The 25,369-nt window shown below is 32.7% G+C and overlaps 1 protein-coding gene across 37 annotated transcripts in view; it reads right to left on the bottom strand.

The window, feature by feature from the left end:
* The window catches only part of RIMS2 (regulating synaptic membrane exocytosis 2), a 775,594-nt gene that overhangs the window by 181,746 nt on the left and 568,479 nt on the right, over positions 1-25,369 (bottom strand). For 21 of the 37 annotated variants that reach the window (XM_031947076.1, XM_031947077.1, XM_031947080.1 and 18 more), the window contains one exon: positions 23,692-23,792. The exons of the other annotated variants lie outside the window; for them this stretch is intronic. In XM_031947076.1, coding sequence (XP_031802936.1) covers positions 23,692-23,792 — 101 coding nt within the window. The remainder of the gene's footprint in view (positions 1-23,691; positions 23,793-25,369) is intronic. 37 annotated transcript variants of the gene reach the window in all.

Raw genomic sequence — 25,369 nt, 5'->3', positions numbered from 1 at the left:
CCAGATTTCTCATTGTTGGGGTTGGGGCGAGCAACTGAGAAATGAAGCTTGGTTGTGAGTTTTGAGCTCACTCTCCTAATCTGGGCACTCTGATCTGGTTCTGTCTGGTTTTATTTCACCTTCAAAGACATACAAATGGCTCTTGGTAACTCTTACTAGTGAGAAATAGCTCAGTTTAGTTTTTGTTTATGGAATAAAAAGAGAGTCCCAGACCAAGCTCTGGGAGGGAGTAATGTGTGACCACATTCCTCTGTCAATTTTTGGAAATGGCTTGTGAGCTAAAACTAAGAAGTGAAGATCTTAAGAGAAGAGAAGATTACAAAGTAATATTAATCAAATGATATAATATTAAAATTAATTTAATTAACCTTGCCTTATGAAACTATTATAGTACATATTCGACTGATTAGAATTTTTTGACTCTTCATTTACCTTCACAATTTACTTCCCTGTCAAATCTACTGAAATCAGAGGCAAGCTGGGACTTAATGTCAGGAAAAGTTTTCCATCCCCAAGTGACCAGGACTGCATGGAAAGGTAACAAACTATTACTGGAGGCAAAGATTGATTTCTTGCTTTTGAGAAGTAAAGACTACAGAAATGTCCATTTAGGTACAGAGTAGGCCAAAGGCCTCTAGGTCCTTCCAGCTCAGGGATTCTGGATTCTAGGATTGCTCATGTTTCATTTCTCTGACCATCCATACCAACAAAGGGCTGGGCACATAGTAGGTTCTCAAAGGAATTTATGGCCCTTTAAAATTTGATTTTGGCCTATCTTTTCTACTCCTTTTAACAAACCTATGCTTAATATGCCAAGGCAATCAAAATGTTCTATCCACCATTCATCAAATAAATGTTTTCCTGTTTCCCCCTACTCCCTATATCTAGCATGCCTGTTGGAATATGGGAGTTGTTGGGATGCTTGGGAACCACCTGACAGTGGTTGCTGGAGTTCCAATCCAGACCTGCAAAATGGATCTCCTCTTGTGAAAGGATGATACAAGGCGATTGAGAGGCCATTGCATTGTCTGACCTCTTCCCTCTTCCCTCTACCTCCAATTTATTTCATTCCCATTCATAACATCTGTGTCTGCAAAGGAGTCAGCAACTCCTTCAGATGCTATGATACACAGCTGTGGAGGCTCTTGGAGAACTGACCTGCCCCTTAACACATACCATCTGCCAAAATTCTTTCAACTGAAATTATATGAATTTTTAAAGACATAAATTTAAAGACATTACAGCCTTCCCAATTAGAAAAGTTGTCTCTCTTCTATGACTTTTCACAGAAATTTGTGTCTCTCATGAATTTTTAACTCCATTTTATATTATATGTATCTTTGAAGATATTTTCCCTACTAAGTTAATGATTTCCACAGGATATACTTTGAATCCTATATGCATAATATACTTTTGTGCTATGGGTTTAGACAGTTAGGTTGTGAATTGTGTGAGTCTTATACTTAGAATTATATGTGCACATGCAAGTTTTTTCCCCACTTTCCTTTACAGTGCTATAATTCTATGTAGCAAAGAATAATGCTGAGCCCAAAGGGGAAAAATGTTTACTACCACTTCATTAGGCTGTAATCACTTTAAGGGTAAGGAACTAATTCCTGCTCTGGCATGGATGCACCTTAGGGAGCTAAAAGACTATTCAAATACTGGCAGGTCAAACAAGCTAGAAAGACAAGATTAGGCTTAAGGTTCTGCAGGCCAAGTTTCAGCAATGTAAGGACTAAGAATTACCAGTTTAGCAGGTTTATTTTAAAGAGGAAGAATTAGAGACCAGATTACTAAATTTTACTGGATTACAGAGAAAACAACGGAGTTTTGCCCAATTGACTACATTAAAGCATTTGACTGTTTGGATCACAACAAAATGTGGCAAGTCATCAAAGAGATCAGAATACTAGATTATTTTACTTGTCTTCAGGGAAACTGTATACAGGTCTAGAAACAAGTTAGAACTAAATGTAATAGAACTGATTGGTTTAAGATTGGAAAAGGAGTATGAAAAATGGTACATTGCCACCTTATTTACTGTAACTTATATACAGAGTACATCATGTGAGATACCAGGCTGGATGAATTAAAACCTTTTTTTTAAGGTTGCTAGGGAAAATATCAATAAATTAAGATATGTGAAGAATATCGTCCTTATGGCAAAAATTGAAGAATTAAGAAGCCTCTTGATAAGGGTAAAAGAAAAAAATATAAAAGCTATATTAAAGTTCAACATAAAAAAAATAAGATTTTGGCAACTGATCTTATCACTTCCTGGTAAACAGAGGAAGAAGAAGAAGAAAAAGAAGCTGTGTCAAATTTTATATTCTTGGGCTGAAAAATCAATGCAGATGGTGAGTGCAGCCATGAAATTAGAAATGCTTGCTTCTTAGAAGGAAAGCTATGGGAAATCTGGAGAACATCTTAAAAAAACAAAGACATTACTTTGCTTACAGAGGTCTTCATATTTTAAGCTATGGTTTTCTTAGTAGCAATAGGTGGTTGTGAGAATTGTACTAAAAAAGAAAGCTAAGCTCTGAAAAAAATCAATGAGTTTCAATTTTTGTGCTGGAGAAGACTTTTGGGAGCCCCTTGGACATCAAGAAGATAAAATAAGTCAATATTTAAAGAAATTAATTCAGTATATTCACTGAAAGGTGAAATACTGAAACTGAAGCTTAAATACATAATAATACATAATAAGAAAACAGATCTCAGTGGAAAACAACATAATAATGGGAAAGATTGAAAGCAAAAAAGTAAAAGAAGGGTGAGAAGGATAGATAATGCCATGAAAACAATGAATATGAAATTGCACAGACTTCAAGAGATAGTGGAAAATAGAAGGGCCCAGCAAGCTACAGTTCATGGGATAACAAAGGGTCAGACAGGACTGAATGAATGAACAACAAAAATGTGACTAGTGCTAAATTCCATGTCTACCACTTGAAATTCAAGTCTAGCTAAGATTAAAGAAGATCAGTTTCAGGTTGGTTGAAGAGTGCTGATTTTTCCAGCCATAAATAAGGAAGACTATCTACTAGGCATTAAGCAGGGTAATATTTTTACTTCAATTAAAATATACCTCCTATGTTGAAAGTTTAATAGCTCCCAAAATAAACATTTTCAGTTTTTGGATAGCTCTTAATTGTTAGGACACTAATATTTACATTGAATTCATGTTTACTTCCTTTGGACTTGATTACTTTACCCTTCCATTCAATCAATTCCAGTGGCTCCCTATAACTTCCAGGATTAAATCCTGTTTGGTATTCTAAGTCTTTCTCCTCCTTTCCAGTCATCTCTTTCCCTACATACAACCACATATTCTGAATTTCAGTGAAACTTGTCTTCTTACAATTCCTCAAAGAAAATATTAGCATTCCTTCCTGGGCATTTTCATTAGCTGTCCTCAATATCTAGAATGTTCTACATCCTTATCTCTGGCTACTGGCTTCTCTGGTTTCATTCAAATCCCATCTATAATCCCACATGCTACACAAAGCACTTTTTAATCCCTTCCCCCTACTCCTCTTACTTCTACTGTTTTCCCTTTATTGGTGAATTGTAGTGTATTCTCTATATAGCTTTTTAGTACATATTGGTTTTCAGTCATTTCAATTATGTCCAGCTCTTCATTATTACTAAAGATACTGGAGTGGTTTGCCATTTCCTTCTCCACCTCATTTTACAGATGAGGCAAACAGGGTTAGTGACTTGCCCATACTCACAAATCTAAGAAGTGTGTAAAGTTAGATTTGAACTCAGGAAGATGAGTCTTCCTGACTCTAAGTCCAACACTGCGTCACATAGCTACTCTAGGTTATGGATTGTTTGCAAATTGTGTCCTTCCCTAATCTATAGGCTTTTGGGGAACAAGGATGGACTTTTGCCTTTCTTTATATCCTCCACACTTGGCACAATGACTGGCTCCCAGTATTTGTTTAATAAAAATTTACTGACAGACTGAGGAGCTTGAGCTTTGTTATTTTGAATGAAATAGAATCAGTGCAATCTTTTTATAATATGTCTTTAAAATATGTGACATCATATATCCCACTTAAATACTCTATTCTCCAAACTAAACATACTCAAGTTCTTTTGATTGATCCCCAAGCCCTTCTGTCCAAATCAAGGATATCAAAGCCACAGAAATCTAAGACTTACATATATTGATATCAGGTGTACTGGGAAAAGCCCTGCTTGAGGGAGTAAAATATTATACTTTTATCACAGATTTGCTACTTAAGAACTATGTAAGTCAATGCTCATACTATGTTTTCATTTCCTAATCAATAAAAATGAGCATTTTCCAGGAGGAACATTCACGTGAACTTAGCCAATTATATGCTAAAAAGGCAACAAATAGTCAACAGGCAACTGAGTCATGAAGATTATGAAAACTGAAAGGTTTGTCATGGCTATTCAAGACCAAGTTTTTGCCACTGGAAATTGTAGTTGGGTTATCTATGTAGATTATGCAAGGAAATCATAGGTATTATGCAACATCATCACTGTAAGCCATAAACATCCTTTAATACTATGATTTTGCACAGAGCAAATTCTATATGCAAATCTCAATTGGTATATATGAAGAAAGGATAGTTTAATCTGACTAAATATACCCCAATTTTTAAATTATATATTCTTTCTTTGCCATTTCAGTAATGTTGTAAATTTAAAATAAAGACATCAATTCACATAATTTGGTGAGTGTACAAGAAATAAGAAACTGGGAGAACTTATGACTCAGTGGATGTACAAATGAGAGAGGCCTTCTCCTTCATCTTATACTTCCTTTCTGGCTATGAATTATTTCAGGATTAATTTGAATTTAACCCATACCTCCAGCCTGACTTTTGTGTAGCTTTGAACCATGGCTTCCAAAGATTATGTCTTCTATAGGCAAACACATAAAAGAGTTCAGACTGGGTCTTTTTGTGCTTCTTTTTTCAGAAAAGGTGACCTAACAGCAATATCATGTCTAAGCTGGAAGGTGGGCTTGTAAATTTGAAAAGGTTGAGAGTGTGGTATCAGCAGTATCAACTGGAGTAATTGGATGAAAGATGTACAGGAGTGGTTGTTTACAGCAGAACCAGGAACAGTTGACTGTGGAAGCCTCTGACTGCAAAATTCAGATGAAATTCAAGTTTAGAGTGCTGTGATTGTTTAGAGCCACAGTGAAATGTTTAATGCTTAATCATCAATCTCATGAATTGCTTTATACTTTGAAGAAGTTTAAGTATCATCTTCTCAGAAGACTGTAATAGTTCTAAGTAGAATTACTGAATTTGTTCTGATCATGTACACTTGTGGACATGTGTTTAGTATTCTTTTATGTAAAGAAATAAAAGTATCTATCTTATGCATGATTCATATTGTATACTTAGTAACTTTTTATTTCCTTATTTTCGATAAGAGATACTAGAATGAGCCATAAGGAAAATCGTCTCCAAAAGAGAACATGACAATTGGGAGTATAATTCCTATTATTTAAGGTCAGATTCTCCTAGGACGGAAAGAAGTCCAAACAATGCCTGTGTAAAGAGTGGAGTGCACTAGGTGCTCCATCTCCTTGGCAATCGAGAAACAATTCCTCAATATTTTTATAGCAACTATACCATAGTGTTCCTCTTTACTGCAATCTCAGGTCCTAAATTCACACACACACACACACACACACACACACACACACACACCCTTTCCATTTAATCAACCTTTTAATTCCCATGACTTTTAACACCCTTTCCACACTAGCTCATAGATACTCAGTGTAGAGGGCTGAAACTCCAAAAAGGTATACTTGAATCAGACAACCAAGAACTTAAGGTTAATTACCTATTCCATGTGAGACAATGACTCTATTAGCACATGTTTGGATAAATGGCTCTTCTCTTTGTTGGTGCTTGCTGGATGTTTGGTGTTAAGGTAATCATAGGCAAGGATTGGAGGGTGGAGGGACGGAGGCCAGAGTCACTTGGCAGCAGGATAAGGAGGAGAGAAGTTGGTGACTCTGGACTCCCGAATTCTGCTTGGCTGCTTCTTTCATTTCTCCCCTTAAAGACCAAGGACTTTGATTTATTCTGACTCTGGCTGACCCTGAAGCCCTCCAGAGATGAAGCCCATACTCTATACTCAGGAATAATCATATTTTCAGATAAGTCAGGTCTCACCTTTTCCAAAAAGGATTTAGGGATATGGTCTGAAATTCCTCTGACAATAACCTTATCCTATCTCTCCCAATCTTTTTCCTTCCTTTTAGGGACACCTGCTACACAGATTTTTCACTACCATTTTTATTCATTCCAATCCTTCCCACTTCCTAATACACTATCCTTTACTAATTCTGACCCCCATAAATGTGACTATTCTAATGTTCTATATAAGGCTCTTTTCTTTTCCATGATTATTTCATTAGGTCCAGTGGTTTCAACAATCATATTTATAAAGATGATTCACAAATCTAAATAGCCATCCCTCATCTTTCTTCTGAACTTCATTTTTGCATTACCAAATACCCATGATATTACTTACATGGGAGTGTCCCATGGAGCTCAAACTTAACATATCTAAAATAGAATTCATCTTTTTTTCTTAAACCCAACCCCTTCCTAACTTTCCTATATTTGTAAAAGGTACTATTATCTTTCATATACACAAGTTTGCAACTTGATTATTTCTACCTTTTTCTCTTTCTTACCATCCATATCTAAACAAATGCCATGATTAATTCATTCTAATTTTACATCACACATCTGCCACCTTGTCTTCATTTATATGGTAACTATATTATTTTAGTCCCTCACCACTTTTTGCTGGTGAATCTCTTTAAGGGCCAAAGAATTTTTTATTCTATCCTACAACTGAGGCTAATTGAGTGGTTAATTGAGAGTCATTGTAGTTTATTGAGGGGGAGTGAGAATGACATGGTCAGATTTGTGCTTTTAGAAAAAAAAAATCACTTTCTTTTTGGTGTTGGGTTTTTTTTTCCTTTGGAGGGGTTGTTTGTTTGTTATTGTGAGGCAATTAGGTTAAATGACTTGACCAGGGTGACACAGCTAGAAAATGTTAAGTGTCTGGAGTCACATTTGAACTCATATCCTCCTCACTCCAGGGTTAGTGCTCTATCTTTTGTGCTACATGCCCCAGGGAAATCACTTTGACAATTAAATAGAAAGTGAATTAGAGGGAGATACCTAATTCACAGAGAACAATTATAGTGTTTATTGGATTAGTGTGGGAAGTAGGAATGCATCTCTTACAGTAGAGGTATCAAATGCCAAGTAGAAAGCAGGCCAACAATCCATAAATAAGGATTCCAGCAGGCTGCATATTCATTTAGAAAACTAAAATATTATGCATTTTATTTTTATTAAAATCAGAGAGGAACTACTTTTAACCTGATTTGGCAATCCTTGGGAAAGTATCATTGGCTGCATGTGACCATGGACAACATATTTGACACCTCTGTCTTTTAATATAATTTCTCAATGATTAACTTTTGTTTTTTTGTTAATTTTTGTTTTGTTTTGTTTTTTGTTTTTTGTTTTTGTTGTTCTTGTTTTGTTTTTACTTTGATTCTGGCAACTTATAAGACAAAGAAAATTTTAAAACGTTATCTCAATCATGTGTCCTGAACTTTTACTTCTTTAGTATTGATGATGGAATAGTGAATAGAAAAGGATTGTGAGAAAAAAAAAAAAGAAAAGGATTGTGAGGGCAGGAATAAGTTTATATTTTTTGACATGCTCTGTTATGAACAATTATTGGTACCCTAAATATTGTATTTATGCAATAACCAATACATTGGCATACTATCAGAAAAAATAAAATATATTAACATTATCATACTTTTTATAAATGTAAACTAGAAAACAACAGGAAAGTGAAGCAAAATGGAAATATTTGGAGAGGCAACTGATTTTTATCGCATACCAAAAGGCAACAAGAAACTTTATTCCATGGAACCTTTTTTCATATCCTATTGAAGGATCATGCTAAACATAAGCAAAATAAAACACCGTGAAAATAACTTCAGCTAATATACCAATATCTGTAACACAGGCATGAATGGCTATAGAAATCCTATTCTTTACAAAATAACTAAGTCACCATATGCCTTTTCACTTGATTTTTTCATTGTGGAAGTAGACAAAGGAAAGGATGATGAAAAGCATGTTGGAAAATATGATTCAGATAGAAAAAATGAAAGCTTCTAAAAACATATATACTACTCTGAATTCTCATGTTTTTATATAAATACTATCTTAAAGAAGAGAACTGATATGAGCTAAACATAGCAAGTCTGAAAAAATATCACACAAATTAAAGTGATATCTTAACAAAAAGGAAATTAATATAATTGAAATTTTGACTTGATGTAAGGAAAAACTATCTAACATTTCGAGTTAACCAATGGAATGGTCTAGATAGAGGTAATCAGTTTCTCCTGAGTAGAGATCTTTAATTACAGACCATCTTGCATCTTTATTGTGGAGGGAATTGTTTTTGAGGTGTGTGTTGGATTAGATGGCTGCTATAGTACCTTCTAATTTTGAAAGTATATTATTCTTTGATTAAGGACTACATGAAACACACACAGTCTACTGCCTGCACAGTCAGATCATTAACTATTTGGTGCAAAAGTTAAAAAAGTCAACATCAAAACAGATGGATAATTATAAAAAGATAAAAAAGGCATACTATGGTATAAATGTTACTGATTTAAAAAAGCAATCACAAAACACAATTAATAAAATGGTCTAATGATATCAGAAACTGCCTTATCTAGCAACACATCAGATAAGAAAACAAATCCACTGGCAAAACACTACAGAGGAGGATGCTCCTGGAGGATCATGAGGTAGGTTTCTCATAAAACGGTGAAAATACATTGAAAGCAAAACTGTTTACAGAAATGGTGGCATGAAGAGCTATATCACTCTAAAAGCTTTCATAAAATGAAGTTAGCAGGAGGACAACAAAAAGAGAGGTAAGAGGGGCAGCTAATTGGTGCAGCAGATAGAGCACCAGCCTTGAAGTCAGGAGGACCTGAGTTCAAATTTGATCTCGGGTACTTAACACTTCCTAGTTGTGTGATGCTCTACAAGTCACTTAACCCCAATTGCCTCAGAAAAAAAAAGACATGTAATAATTCAGACTTTTGGTGTTTGTATAATGTTCTATTCTTATTTTAACTACCCTACTTGATTTTAAATCTTCAGTCATCAATATGATCTATTAGAAAGTAGAAATGGCACATGAGTAAACAAAATAAGGAAAATCACTTGAATAAAATAACATATATTCTAAAGTAATCTATATTTGAGACAGCAATATTTTAAAAGCATGAAGAGATTATTGCATACAATATATCAGAGAGGCAAATATACTAGAAGAATGGAGAAAACAAAAACAGACTAGATTAATAACTTCAAAAATGTTATCAAGAGAAAATTCACATCCATCAACTTGGATTTACTTCCCAAGATTTAAAAACTTAAAAAAAAAAAGAATGATTAATATACCTATTGAGGGTATACTAAATGAAAATTGTGAGAAAGGAACAGTAAAGTCATCATAAATGATCTCCTTTCAAGTTATACAATTAATCTAAGAGTTCAGAGTGTACAAGATCATGCTGTGTTTCTTTTTTTAAATCCCTTTCCAAAAAGCATTTGTTTCAATAGATGAACAAAAAATTAGAGATTATCATATTAAGAACATCCAAAACATCCATCCACCTACATAGCATCTTCATCCTACTATCCACTCTGTCTTTCATTTGCCCAAATTCTACTGCATGATGTCTACAGTGCAAGTGCAAATACAGAAAAGTCTCTTGAATGTTTTCTGTACTGACCTCCATAGCAAGCAGAAATGTATATGGATGGCTAAGATTCCTTCCATTTATCATTGATTTTACTTCTTCTTTCCAACATTTCTCCTTGTCATTGGGGTAGGTCATTTACAATCTGGAGAACTACTAAAAAATGGACTAATGGGGAGCATGTCTTCCCATTCACATCTTGTGACCTAATGACTCCTCCTAACAATAAACTTCTTCTTTAATTCCTCATTGGAATAACTCCCCAAGATTTCTGATGTTACTAATAGAATTTTCTGGAACCAAACATATTGGTTTATAATCTTAAGCTTTGTTAAATAAGATTTTAATGTATCATAATAAGGATAGGGAGAAGACCTGCAATTTCAGTAGTACTGGGGAACTCCCTGGTTAAGGAAATTTTTTCTATTTAAGTTGGTACCTTCTCTGCAACTTATACTTTTAGAGAATTGTCTATTGGATACTATGATGCTAAATGACTTTTTCATGTTACGCATTCAGTATATGTCAGAGATGAGACTTAAACCGGTCTCCTATTTTCAAGGTTAGTTCTCAATTCATTATAACATAAAAGTACAGTATGTTTAAATCTCCAACAAGCTATATACAAGACAAATAGGAAATAATCAGCAGATAAAGGGAATTAGAATTAAGAGTTTGTGCCAGTAAGAGTCTAAGGCAGGATATGATTATAGCTTACTTTAACTTCAAACTTCAAATCTAGCTCTTTGTCTACTCTACTGGTGTCAGATTTGAAGGCTCTGTATTGAGGTTTTTCTAAGTTCCTATATGGCCTGGAAGGACCTATTTCTATTTCTATTTCAGTTTTGCACCACTGTATATACCATGTGCTCTTGATGAATTCCAGTTATCAGAACCAAATCATTTGCTGCTGAAGGAAATGTCAGATGGGAGGTACCTGGTGCAAGAGTCAGAAAGGGCATGTTGGAGGAGTACAGATAAGCACAGCTGAATAGAAAATGAAGAGAGAAGAATTTGGGTTACTTCTTTAAATGAGGGTTCTGGGTATAGAGTTCTCCCCCTTATCATCAGAGGGAGGCAAGGAGAGACCCCTGGGGCAGAGGATAAACTGATGAGGTATGAATACTAGAACTGAAGTGGTCTTGCAGGATGAACATTTTTTTTTTTGAGACTTAATGGAAAAGTCTATGAGTTTAGCTGGGTAGGAAATTATTTACTTGAGTGAATACTATCTTTCAAAGACTGCTTTGAAGTAAGAGAAATTACCCAAAGCAAATAATACTTATTCCTCTGAATTCAGAGTAGGGTGAGTTGGAAATGAGTCTCTACAGGAGTATTTAAAATTATATTACAGACATGATTGAATGTCTCATTTTTACTAATCCACCTGCTCCTGATCATTTATTCCCTATGAAGTCAAGTACATTCCAATTTTAATTTTATGTGTAAAGTATAAACATTTACATATATAAATAGATATAGATATAAAGTCAGAGATATGCATCTATATCTACATACATACATACATGTATTTCTATACATGTATGTGTATATATGCACATTTTTATCTATTTAATTTATGTGTATTTCTATCACTAGGTCAAATTGCATGTCTTCTTATCCTGTGGGATTAATGTTTATAGTTTATAGATCCTTTCAGAGGATTTATATGGCATATTAAGGCCTTTCTTCTAGATCTTTTAAAATGAAATTGGGGATATCAGTGTAGAACTTGACTGTTTGTTATTTATACTACAAAACCTTCCCACCTTATCTTAATATTTATTTAATGATTATTCCTTTGGAGTATTCCCTGCCAGTAAGTCAACATTGGAAATAGGCTATTACCTACTTGTGCCTTTAGAGCATCTTTTCAATGATCTTTTGGTAGCCAAAATTTTTGATTTTTTGGATTTGTAATAACAAAAATATTATATGAGATTTTATGTGTAAGGTAGCCTTTCTTTGCATTCCTAATACTTAACAGTGTCTGGCACAAGGAGGGTATTTGACAAATTCTTGATGACTGATTCATTGACAACCTCTTTGGATCTCAATTTCATTATATATAAAATGAGAGTTAGAATGAATGATTTCTAAAATTTCTTCCAGATAGAAATCTTTAATCCTATGATTCCCACAAGATCTGCTTCTCTCTATAGTTTGTCTTTGTGTAGTATTGCTTTAACAATCTCTGTTTTAGCTATCACCTCCCTCCCTCTCACACTCAATCAGTTGCTAAGTCTTATTTCTATTGCTGTTCAGTCATTTAATCATGTCTGACTGTACATGACTCCATGAATTTTGCCCATGGAGTCTTCTTCACAAAGATACTGAAGTGGTTTACTATTCCCTTCTCCTGTGGGTTTCTACTTTACAGATGAAGAAATTGAAGCAAATATTGGTCAAGTGGCTTGCCCAAGATCACAAAGTTAGTAAGTGTTTGAGGCTGGATTTGTATTGAGATCTTCCTGACTCGATGTTGGGTGTTCTAATTACTACATCACCTTGCTGCCCTTTCTATCATTGGTCTTATCTGAGCCTCTTTACCCTGAAATCCAATCTCTCATGACTTCACAACTGGATTATTGTAGCATCTTATTGGTGAGTCTCTTCCTAGTTTAGTCTATTCTCCCCTCAGCCTCAAACTGATCTTCCTGAAGCACAGATCTGATCATGTTATCCCCTTATTCAGTAAATTATCTCCTTATATCTAGTATGTCTTTATAACTTCTATGATCTAATAAAAAATCTGTTTGACTTTTTAACACTTTGATACTCTGACCCCATCTACCTTTCCACTTATTTCTTTCCATTTATCCTGCAATTCAGTAATACTAGATGCTTTTTTTTTGTTCCTCATACATAAAACTCTATTTCCTATCCAAGCATATTCAATGATTGTTTTCCATGCCTGAAAACATCTCCCTCTTGATCTGTGCCTATTGGCTTCCTTAGTTTTCTTCAAGTCTTAGCTAAATCTTACCTTGTACAAGAAATTTCTCCTAGTTCCCCTTAATCTTAGCACATTCACTCTGTGATTATCCTTTTTGTACATAAATGTTTACATATTGTCTCCCTCCTCTAAGTCATCTCCTGCAAACCAGGGACGTTTTTGTTTATTTTTGCCATCACAGCACCACATCTGGAACATAACAGATATTTTAAAAATGTCAATTAAGTGACAGACTGACCAAGGAGATAAGTACACTAGAAACAGATATTTAATATTCTGCTTAACATTCTCCCAAGGAAGCTTTGCCTTGATCTTGGGACTAGAGAAGAATGTAGATGTCGTTCATAATACTGCCTTTTCCCACCTCTTAACTTAATAGAAGAAGATCAGATATTGTAAAACTTATGAGTCAAGAAGAAGCAGAGAAAAAACAGTGGAGGCTCAGTGATCCAAGAAGCAAAAAAAAAAAAAAAAAAAAAAAAGAGTCACAGCCATGATATCTGAAGCACCAGACTCCAAATCAAAGCCAATAGGAAAAATAATGTACATAAGTTGTTGAAATCTCTCCAGACAGAAGACTTACAGTGGCTGTCTCTGAAGGAAAAACAGAAGATAGTATATAGCAGGACAGTCAAAGAAACACCTCCACTTTGAAAACCATTTCCTCTCAGACCCTAATGCAGAGTACCCAGGTGGCTGAACCCAAAAACTTTGGGAACAATCATGCTTCTAGCCTCATGTCCTCAACCAAAATCCTATAAAGCAATCCCACTAGAGATACAATTAAACAAATGTTCCTGCACATGGTACAGCCAGAGCTAATGAAGAGAAAGATAGACAGACATATGGACAGCAGTGTTTCATAAAAGTTCCTTTATACCTTTGTATGTAAACATTTACTTTTTCAAGATGGTAATTGTGATAAATCTGTAAACAAATTAAATTGCTTCTTTTATTATTATTTGAATGAAACCTTAAGAGGGATAATTAGGAAAAAGTAGGAGGGAAAGAGATTTAAACAGATATTTTTTTTCCAAAATGCACTCTGTCTAGCATCTCATGTTTAGAGAATACAATTTTGGGTGAATTTTTACAGCTTCCTAAAGCAGTAAGAATTTTTTTTTAATTTATTGTTTTTTTTTTTTCCCAAAGCAATAGATACTATTATTATCCCTAGGAATTGAGAAAGATTGAGGTTAAGAAACATCCTCAGGGTTACAGAATTAGTAAGCATCTGAGTTTTGATTTGAGCTTAGATCCTCTTGACTCTAGGTATAACACTATATCTGTTACACCACTGTAGGTGGTAGGTAGTAGACCACCTTTTTAAGAGGTCTTGGGTAGCTAGATGGGTGTTAGCAGAGATTATAATAATCCTGAGACAAGCAGGGAAGGGAATTGATTGGGATCACCTCAACCTCAAGTGGGACTTTTGTTCCGAATGGACCTTTTCTTCAAGTGAACTTTTGATTAAAGTTCCACCCCACATTTACTTATCCAGTCAGAAAGTCATGTTATGATATCAAACCCCTAAGGTTATATTTCTCCTATAAAAAAAACCTGCTCCTACTGTAGATGTTTCCTAACTTCTGTATGAATTAGCCTGCCAGTCAATGGTCTCAGTTACCTCATGGTGTATTCTCTTTAATAGTGTCTACCTCCTGGTTAATTTTGAGGACCACTAAGGAATTTGTCTTTCCCCTTGTTAACTACTAAAAACCCATTTTCTTGCTAACTCCTCTTGAAATTTAGAACTTTTTAGCAGTGTCATAAAATCTATGCCTATAGTTTTTTTGGACTGACTTGCAACACCAACCTGTAACCCAAATATACTTTTGGGTCTCACCCCATACCCCATCATACTGGTGACCTGGTAAAGGAAGAGTCTGATTGCATCATGTAACCTCAAAATTACCAGATGCTTTAATATGCAGTACTATGGTACACTTTTTATTACATGTTCTTGCTTCCATATTTTTTATATGTTCTTTTAAAATCTTAATTAAGAACTCTTCTAAGCATCTATACTGACATATATATATATATATATAGATAGATATATATGTATATCTATATATCTTCCCTGATGCTCTCCTTTTGAATTGTTTCTTCTTGGATTTTTTGTTTCCTTTCTGATGTTTTTTTGCTTTTCTAATATAATTATTTTTTGATATATCAACCAGCCTATGGTAGTCTTTTCTTAAAGCATAGATTTTTAAAAATTTAACACAACCAAGAAAAACTTTCACCATATCTGACAGTAAATAAAACTTTCCACATATACAGCATTTTTTCCTCTTCTTTCTGGGGTCAAGCTTGGTCTCTATGAATTCATAGAAGTTATTTTCATTTTATTTCTTTTTCCATTTATGGTCTTGTTGTTATTAAATGTACTATTTTTTGTTTTTACTTACTATATATGTCATATCTTAAAAATATTTTTGATTCCTCATTCATTTTTACTTATAGTACAATAATACCATTTAGATTATGGAACATAATGTTTTACAGTCTCTAATGGATGCATCCTTGATCTATTTCTAGGGTTTTGTATAAAAATGCTGCTGTGGATATTTACATATATGTAGGATATTTTGTCTTTGATTTCTTAGGAGTATAAGTGCCATAGTTGCTCTGCTGTCTTTAGAATTTTTGAGAGCACTCCCTCTCTTTTGACTGGCTTACTCTATTGATCCGTGGAATATCACCTGTTCTACAAGACTCTCTGAAATTGCCTGTCCAAAAATTTGGTGGGATATGCCCAAAGAGTCAGACTGCTATTCCTCATCTGATGTAATCTATTACTAAGACTTGAGGTTCAAACAATCCTTACTAGTATGCTCAGGTAGAAGCCATTTTCAAAGTGATTTAAAAGAAGTCTTGAGGATAAAAAAAAAATAAAAATAAAAATAAAAGCCATCACCAGCAAGAAGGTTAAAAAAAAAAAGTTGCCAGGTTGGATAGAAAGAAGCCAACTAGTTTTCTTAGGTTTCAGGAGCTTCTCACTTCATTTAGCATAGTGGTAGTTACTATATAAAAGCTTAATCTCTCCCCACCCGAGAACCTAAAATTATTTTTATAGTATCCTTTCACAAAGAGTCCACAGCTGAATCTGAGATCAAGTCATCTGAAGGCAAAACCAATACTAAATGCCCTAGATTGACATCATAATATCTTTGCTTCCAAAGTCTAAACTGGTGATATGGGAGTGGAAGGGAAAGGAGTGGTTAGTTTACATATTCTCAGTTCTATCAGTATTCCAGCCCACAAAACCAAGGAAATTAGGGTTAGCACATTAGAAAGAATTAATTCTGATATGTACTGCCTGTGTAACCTTGGGTATTTAACCTCCATGGTCTAAGCTTCCTCACTTACAAAAAGAGAGGAACAGACTAGAAGGCTTCTGAGGTGCTTTTCAGATCTTCAAAATTATAGCCTTTATTCGAGTCTTATGTTCTAATTATATTATGAAGGGTGACCTATTTAACTAAAATACTGAAAGTAAAATGCCTTGACTCTCTATATATTATATATGTATATATATATGTAATATATATATACATATATATGTGTGTGTGTGTATAAAATATGCACATATATAATATAGTTAAAGTGTGATGAAATGAAATGGGGACAAATCATTCTTAGGATGTTTTGTAGCAAAATGGGGAAAATAGATCATTGAATTTAAAGATTTAAAATAAGATTGTAGATTATTATACAGACCTTGAAAAATCAAGATTTTGAACCATAACACTTTCAAGAGAAAAAAATTATCATGCTCTAAGGATAATTCTCAGATATATAATTTAATTATTGGCAACCTATTCTATTATTTTTTGTGTTGGATACCTAAAGCAATATTTCAATTATTCTACTGATGAAAGTTCTGTTCTCTAGTTTATATCTTTCTACTAATGGCAGATTTTTATTAATTACTATGATTTTGTATTATTAAAGCAGTTTAAAAAATCCAAATCACTATCAACTTACATATTGGAGAAAATTATTTTGCAAAAATAACTAAATGTTGAATTTTCACAATGCATCATTGTTAATAGGACACTTTTAAAGTTTAAAGGAAATCAATGCAAGAAAAGTAGAAAAGGATTAAAAGAGTATCAAATACAACTTTAAAAATGAAATTCAATCAGAAAAAGTCAAGATTAAAGTCTAGAATTCATAAATATACCCCATCTGATGTAATTACATTTGATAACAGAAAAGTTAACACTTTTTCTATTGCTATCAATAATAATAATTAACACATATTACATATATTATATTTTAGATTTCCTGACTATATTTGTAACCATTATTGATAGAATTTGTATTATTCTATTAAGGTAAATAATATGATACTTTAGAGATGTTTTCAAAATAATGTATGAGATAATAGGAAAATTTAGTGAACATCAAAGTAATAAGTAAGTTATCAATTATATTAATTCTTTAAAATAGACTGATTTGTATTTCATACATGTTTAAGAAGAAAGAAATATTTCACAAGTAATTCTGGATGCTTCAAGAAGATATTAGACATGTAAGAAATAGAAGAGTATAACTATTCCTTACCATTCAAAAATCCATAAATGCAGCACTATAAGCAGAAAGAACACAAGACTTGGAATCAGGGGAACTGGGTGTGTATATTGACTGAGCTCCTTACCATAGCAAATATTGGAGAAACAATTTAATTTTTCTGAAGCTTTTTTTTCTTTTGTAAAATATGGCTAGCATTTCTTACATTACCTATTCTAGGGTGGTGGGGAGGGTGTGATAATGGTTTTCAAGAAAGTATATCATAAGTTATATCATAAGTATATCATAACCTATTTAAGTTTCAAGAAAGAACCAATAGGCAAGGTTTAAATCATTTCCTCCTTTCTTATGGTAGATAGAGAGATGGATCAGGAAGACCCAGTAGGTTGAAAAGCTACTTGAGAGAAATTGTGATATATGAATATTATGGAATATTACTGTTCTGTAAGAAATGACCAACAGGATGATTTCAGAAAGGCCTGGAGAGACTTACACGAACTGATGCTGAGTGAAATGAGCAGGACCAGGAGATCATTATATACTTCAACAACAATATTATATGATGACCAGTTTTGATGGACCTGGCCATCCTCAGCAACGAGATCAACCAAATCATTTCCAATGGAGCAGTAATGAACTGAACCAGCTACGCCCAGAGAAAGAACTCTGGGAGATGACTAAAAACCATTACATTGAATTCCCAATCCCTATATTTATGCCCACCTGCATTTTTGATTTCCTTCACAAGCTAATTGTACAATATTTCAAAGTCTGATTCTTTTTGTACAGCAAAATAACATTTTGGTCATGAATACTTATTGTGTATCTAATTTATATTTTAATGTATTTAACATCTACTAGTCATCCTGCCATCTAGGGGAGGGGGTGGGGAGAAGGAGGGGAAAAATTGGAACAAGAGGTTTAGCAATTGTTAATGCTGTAAAGTTACCCATGCATATAACCTGTAAATAAAAGGCTATTAAAAAAAAAAAAAAAGAAAAAGAAAAGCTACTTGAGAAACAGACTAGATATGGGATGCTGAGCAAGTCAGACTTCTCAAGTGCCCTGGGCAACTTTCTTAAGACTTTAAATTTGAAAGCCCTTCTTGAGCTACCTTGAAAGAGCAAATTTCTTTATCAAGACTTCTTAAACTAATAAAATTACAGAGATCACTCTCCTCTTCCTTAATCTCCTAAAAAAATTCTGCCTCACAAGGTAGTTGCAAGATTTAAATAAAATGATATATGCAAAAGTGCTTTGTAACTTATAGGTGAGGAATTGTCTTCATGTCATTTCCCCATTTCTTTACACTGTTTCCTAGAGTACTACCTCTTTCTAATTCCCTATTATATGATGTCTTCCTTAGAGATTATCACATTATTTGGTATATAAAAGTACTTAAAATCTTCAGTCTGTCCATCACTCAATCTTTGTTTCTTTCTTCCTTCTTCTTTCCTTCCTTCCTTCCTTTCTATCTATTTATCATCTATAATTCAAAAGCAATGTGCAAATATAATCTTTTTATTACTTTAATAGTAGGGTAATATTAAAGAACAAACTAAAATACTATAAGCTAATGATTTAAACTTAACCTTATAATTATTTTTCCTATTAATTCTTAAAGAAGAAGTTACCATAAATAGAAGAGAAGAGTTGGTTTTAGGTCAATTGAAGGACACTTGTTCATTTCTGCAGGTAGCAAATAATATAACTCTAGAAAACAGCTATTGGAGGCTATTATGGTCAATACTACCAAAATCACACTGTATGATACTTTACAAAATTTTTGTGACCTCCCCTGTTGGTTTGCTTCTCTCAGCCCAAAGCCATAGGAATTTCTTCTATGCAATTCTCCAAACTTCATAAATGATTTACTTAAGTTCTTCTTTATTTTACTTCTTGCAGGATATGTAAGAAAGTGTGCTTTAGTGTGAAACATTGCTAGTTGCTATCTAAAATGATGTATTCTATCCTGAAAATTCCTACATAAGCACTTTAATAGAAATAGAGCATAAAATACCACACTAAATCAGACACTCCAGTCCATCTGTTTCTTGTCTCTGGTGGAAGTACTAAAATATTCTTTGTAGGACAACATAAATATTCCCATTGGCATGAACTTAAATAGGTTATGATATAATTATCCTTTATAAATGTATGAAAATTTTTTCTTTAACATATTTCAGTCAGTACTACATCTTGGGTTAATTAAATTACCCTTTAAATACACTTACAGAACTATTTTAATAATAATAATAGTAATAATGATAATAACTATATTTATATAGAGCTTACAATGTGCTAGGTACTGTGTTAAGCTCTTTCTAATTATCTAATTTAATCTTTACAACAATTCATTGAGGTAGGTATTACTATTATCCTTATTTTACAGATGGGGTCACATAGTTGGTAAATGTACAAGGTTGTATTTGAACTCAGATTTTCCTGATACCAAGTCTGGCATTCTATCTGCCTATGCTACCTACTGAAAAGTTATAATAGTAGTTTACTATTATTCTAGATTATAAAATCTTCTATTAAATTTTAAACTTCTTGAGGGCAGAGACTATATTTTATTTCATCTTTCTATTTCTGAAGCATTAGTCAATATTTTGAATTAATACTTAAAGATAATTTGTTGAATTGAACCGGAAAGTAGTACTTTTTGTTTCTCTTAAATTTAGATTTTCTGAACTTCAAGAATGGTACACAATTTCTATCATAACAAGATTTGGCAAACATTTCTTTGTTCATACTGTTCCATTTGTAAGATGCAGAAAAAAAGATTGGAGCTAGCAGAAGTGTAAATATCCTCAGAGTAGCCAATGTTGGACCTCTATGTCTCCTTCAAAGTTATACTTATAGATGTTGCTATTCCCTAAAAATTGACATCGTGTAAAATGTGCATGTTGCATCCTCAATCATAAAATAGCTGATGTACTCAAAATAATGATACAATTTTTCTTAAGAATTTCTCTTGAGAACTTGTTTCAATTAAACTGAGAATAATTAATAGACTATCAATTGGCAAAATAATGGGAAGAAAGCAAATACAAAGGAATACAAAAGCAGAAGAGACAATGAAAGTGGGACACCAGGAATATCTCAAATAACTCCTAATACCCCATTATTAAAAAATATCTTCCACAAGTCAGGCTGACTTTGTCCTTTTGCTGATGACTGCTTATAGACAAAGTATGAATAGGGTATATTCTTTATGTTCTAATTGATTTTATGCATGAGACTGTGTTTGTTATTGTTGTTTGGCTTTGCTTAGGTTTCTAAATTCTGTTAGGGCGTGTATTTCAGTTTCATAGTATTGAAGACACCTGCCTTTGGGTAGGTACAAATTTTAATGTATGTTTATTTGCTCTCACAATTAGGAGAATTATAACATCTTTACTTGCAGAAATGTGTATGTTGATGCTCATGTTATTTAGTGCTTGAAAGGCAGCATATCTGCATTTCAGGGGAAAGATTACTGAAAGACAAAGCCATGATCACCAAATTTTTTTCTTCCCAAGACTATTCTTCACTTAAAAAATCTGTCTCTTTAAGGATTTTAGAATAAAAGATGACAATGGCATTCAAAAATGAAACAGAATGGAGAAGTATATTGTAACAGAAAGATAACTTGTTTTGGAGTTAAATGAATCAAGTTTGAATTCTAATTCTACCACTATTCAGCTGTTGGATAAATAATTTTCTGTACCTTAATGTTCTTTTAAAAAAATAGTTAGACCAAATGTTCTCTAAGGTCCATTATGGCTTTAAATTCTGTAATCCTTATATACATGTCTATGAATATGTGAAACATCTATGATGTCATAAACACAGGATATTCTTGTCTTGGAAATGATCTTCATCAAGATAGAACACTACTCATTTATGGTACAGGGAGTTTAAAATACCTAGACACTTAAGCTATCCCACAGTTAAATGGCTGCTAAGCATCAGAATTGGAAATTCAAAATATGCATACAAACATATAGGGCTAGAATAATAAATGAGTATATATAAAATGTACTATATATTATAAATATTTAACTATATATCATATTTATATGTATGTGCAAAATTATAACCACATGTACATATTTATGTTTTTATAATACTTTATGACTTATTTTATTTTTTCCAATTAAAAAACCACAATCAGACTCAAAAACATATATTAACAGGTGATCAATTTTCTAATGATAAGCCTCTCTAAATTTTGTATGTCTGGTCTTCCAAGGATAGATATGGAGTTTTGCCAGGGACATGTTTTTTAGGGTTGGAGTCTCTAAAAAGACTTAAGGAGATATCTATTCTAATTTTCTAATTTCACAGAAGAGGAAACTGGAGCCCAAAGAAGTTAAGTGATGTGCCCAAGATAACATAAGCAGGATTTGAACCCAATTCTACTGTCTTCTGAGCCAATGTTCTTTCCCTACTTGAAGTCTTGGTATGACCTGTCAAAATTTCTACTTAAATCTTACACCATTGAAATAACTTGACATTATCTCTAATCATGATTAAAATATTCAAGTAAGATTTTAATACAAAACAACATTATATAATTTTATAAGCCTTAATGTCTCATATTTATAGTCTACAGGTCAAATAAATTTTATCCTAAATCATAAAGCATAGCAGCTAAAATGTTCATGATAATTATTAGTAAAATTTAAAATAAAAATACCTAGCATTGATGTAGCATTTTAAGTTTTCCAAAGCATTTACAATATATAGTCTTATTTGATCCTTTTATAGCCCTGTCATTATTCCCATTTTACAAATGAGAACAATAAGCCTGAAAGGCATTAAATGTGAGTCACTTAGACAATTTAAACACAAGCTTTGCTGATTCCAAGTCATTGAATATGATTTAGAAACAGTTTTTTTCATGAATCCTAAATGGAAAGGATCAGCAAAATTCCTTCTATTATTAGGACTGATATACCTAGTAGTACTATCATGTCTTTATTCCATGAATATTTTTATTTTTTGTTAAAGGTTTTTATTTTCAAAACATATGCATATATAATTTTCAACATTCATCCTTGCAAAACCTTGTGTTCTAAAAATTTCCCCCTTTCCTCCCACCCCATCCCCCAGATGGTAAGTAATTCAATATATGTTAAACATATGCAATTTTCATGAATATATTTAACAATCTAATGTATCATACAGATAAGAGGCAGCAAGGTATAATTCAGTCTGTTTTCAAATGGCCTGGGAGCTACATTTGTAAATAAAACGTTTTATTGTATAAAAACCACTGTTAGTTCACAAGTCATACAAAAACAAATAACTGGCTGTATTTGATTTTCAGATAGTTATTTGCCTACCCACAAAGTAATACAGAGACTAATTGCCTCAGATCCAGGAAAAGCAAGTTCAAGTCATCCTCTAAAGCAATGGCTCTCAAAGTCTGATCCAGAGCATCCTGGGAATCTCTGAAATCCTTTCAGAGAGTCTACAAATTCATAATGAGTTTTTATTTTTAATGTGATCAATATCTATAACTATAAACCACATAAACAAAAACTCTTTGGACAGATCCTCAACCATTTTTAATAGATAAAAATACTGAGAACACTGAGAACAGAAGTTTGAGGACTACTGCTCTAAAGTATGCTAGCTAGAAGTGACTCCTGGGCAAGGCCTTTAACCTACATGATAGGTAGATCTTTAAGACTGGAAATTGTAAACAGAATTTGGTCTTACTAGGTAAAATTGGATGTATCCTATGCCAACAAAATCAAATATCTAATGCATCCTATAAAATTATGAAGATAATGTAATAAATATAAAAAAGTATTTTCAAAATAAAAGCACCACAAAATGTCACTATTTTATTAATATGTAATAGCTTGCATTTCAATCTAATGTTGCTGTAAATCCTCTCAGCTGCTTTCAGTGCATGACCTATTATATGGGGAAGATTTTTTTCTTTCTTTGATTATTTAACTCAAAATTAAGTAAAAATCAATGTGAAAACTATTATTTTTTTAAAATTCTACATCTAGGAAAATTACAGAAAGATAATGCAAAATGAATTCTGAGCAAATTAACTGCATAAAAAATCAAGGATTTCCAAAAGATTTGATGATTAAGTATAAATTGAAATCATTCACTGTTTATATTTCTATACCAAGATGCACTGTTTTTCTGAATAAAATAGATGCAATTAATGCTTCTAAATCCCTAAATGCTGAAAAACAATATGTTATGTGTGACAGAATTTAGAAACATCATCGATTCCATTTGAACTCAACATATGTTCTGAATAATCTGTCTTGAACTATGTAAAAGATTTAATTCCACAGTAGAAATTGATTATTTTTTACTATTAAAAAGAAAAATGCCTTGCCTTCGAATGGTAATCTTGTTCCAGTCTGGAGTCTGATCCTGCTACCTGTTTGTACTTATTAATTTTCATTTGCCGGTTTCTCTCCTCTATATCCATAGAACCTAGAGTAAAAGAAAACCCACACAATTAACATTCATTATTGTCTGTACCTAAAATCACAAGTTTTTTAAAAGGATAAAAATCAGTCTGACATTATTTTTACTCAAGGTGCACTTTTCCAATTCCAAATTTTAGTCACATTCTATTTCTACAATAATATAGATCCTCATTTTATATAATAAGCACATGAAAATTACATATGTGAAAAATATATTCAATAGCATAATTTCTACAATATTCAACTGAACATACATTTCAGTGCAAGGGAGAGCCAAAGAAAAGATCATTAAGAAAGAATTATTTTTCTGGTACATATATATATCCAGGAGAATGCGGAGTGTACCAACACATTTATTTTATGATTAAAAAACATCCTGTAATGTTTTACTGTGAAGATTTGGAGGCATTGTTAGATCTAAATATCTATTGTCAAATAAAGTAATACTTGAAGGATGTAGGTCCAGATTATCAAGTTAAAAATCATATATAGAAATATATTTTTAAAATAAGCCTAGGAATTATCATTTTGCCCCTGAATATCAAAAGAATACACTGCTATGGGGCACTATAGATTACCACTTTCTAATGAGCCATGCTTTAAAAAGAAGAGAGTAGGGTTTGCTCAGTACTCCTGGGAATACATTGTGCCAGTCAAAGCCAAAAATAAATAATTAAATAATCATCAGAAAAATAAACAGAGAAAAAAGAAAAAGAGAATGGGAGGAGGCAAAAATATAGTTGTAGCCTTATTATGAAATGTAAGTTAATGCCAACAGGAACTGGCACTACTGCAAAATATATAAGCTATAGATATTCAAAGTGAGAATAATGCTTCTGATTGAAACAAAAGCTACTGTCTCTGTACTTTTCTCTGTAGCAATAGGACTTTAAAATATGGAAAAAAGTATCTTGCATTTTTTAGTTTTTTTCTAAACTGAAAAACATAGCCTTCTTTTGTAGGGCCATCATATAAGTTTTAATATGAGAAAAAAAGAAAAAACACTTGCTCCTATGAAAATACACAGTTAACAGTCTATAAATACATAAGCACGTGTACACACACACACACACACACACACACACATATACACACACACATCCCACCATACCTCACTAGGGATGATAACTTTGAAACTGCAGTAAAGGTATCAAAATCAAAGAAGCAGACAGATATTCTGTTATTCACTAATAAAACAAGAGGGGGAAAAAGAGGAAATATGCCTACATAACAAAAAAGCTGCAGTCTTCATTCACAAAGACATTTACAAGTGGATTTTTAACTTTTACTCTCTGACTTTACTTTACAGAGAGTAACTCTAAATAGAAAATTAGAAAAATCTTTTTTTAATGTCAAAAGAAAAAAGAGAAAAACTTGTACAAGGACTAAAATAAAATTGAAGATGTGTATAAATGCTTATATTAAAATGTAATTAAAGATCCCAGCAAATTTAAATCAACCCCAAATGCATATAATACAATTGGTAAGGTTTTTTTGAAATTGAATGGAACAAAAATGGATAACATCTTAACAGTTTCACTTTAAAAAAAAAAAACTTAGTTTTGTCTAATATGTGAAAAT

Source organism: Sarcophilus harrisii, chromosome 1, assembly GCF_902635505.1.
Source record: "Sarcophilus harrisii chromosome 1, mSarHar1.11, whole genome shotgun sequence".
NCBI lineage: Eukaryota > Metazoa > Chordata > Mammalia > Dasyuromorphia > Dasyuridae > Sarcophilus > Sarcophilus harrisii.
This window is presented reverse-complemented; position numbering and strand designations above follow the sequence as displayed.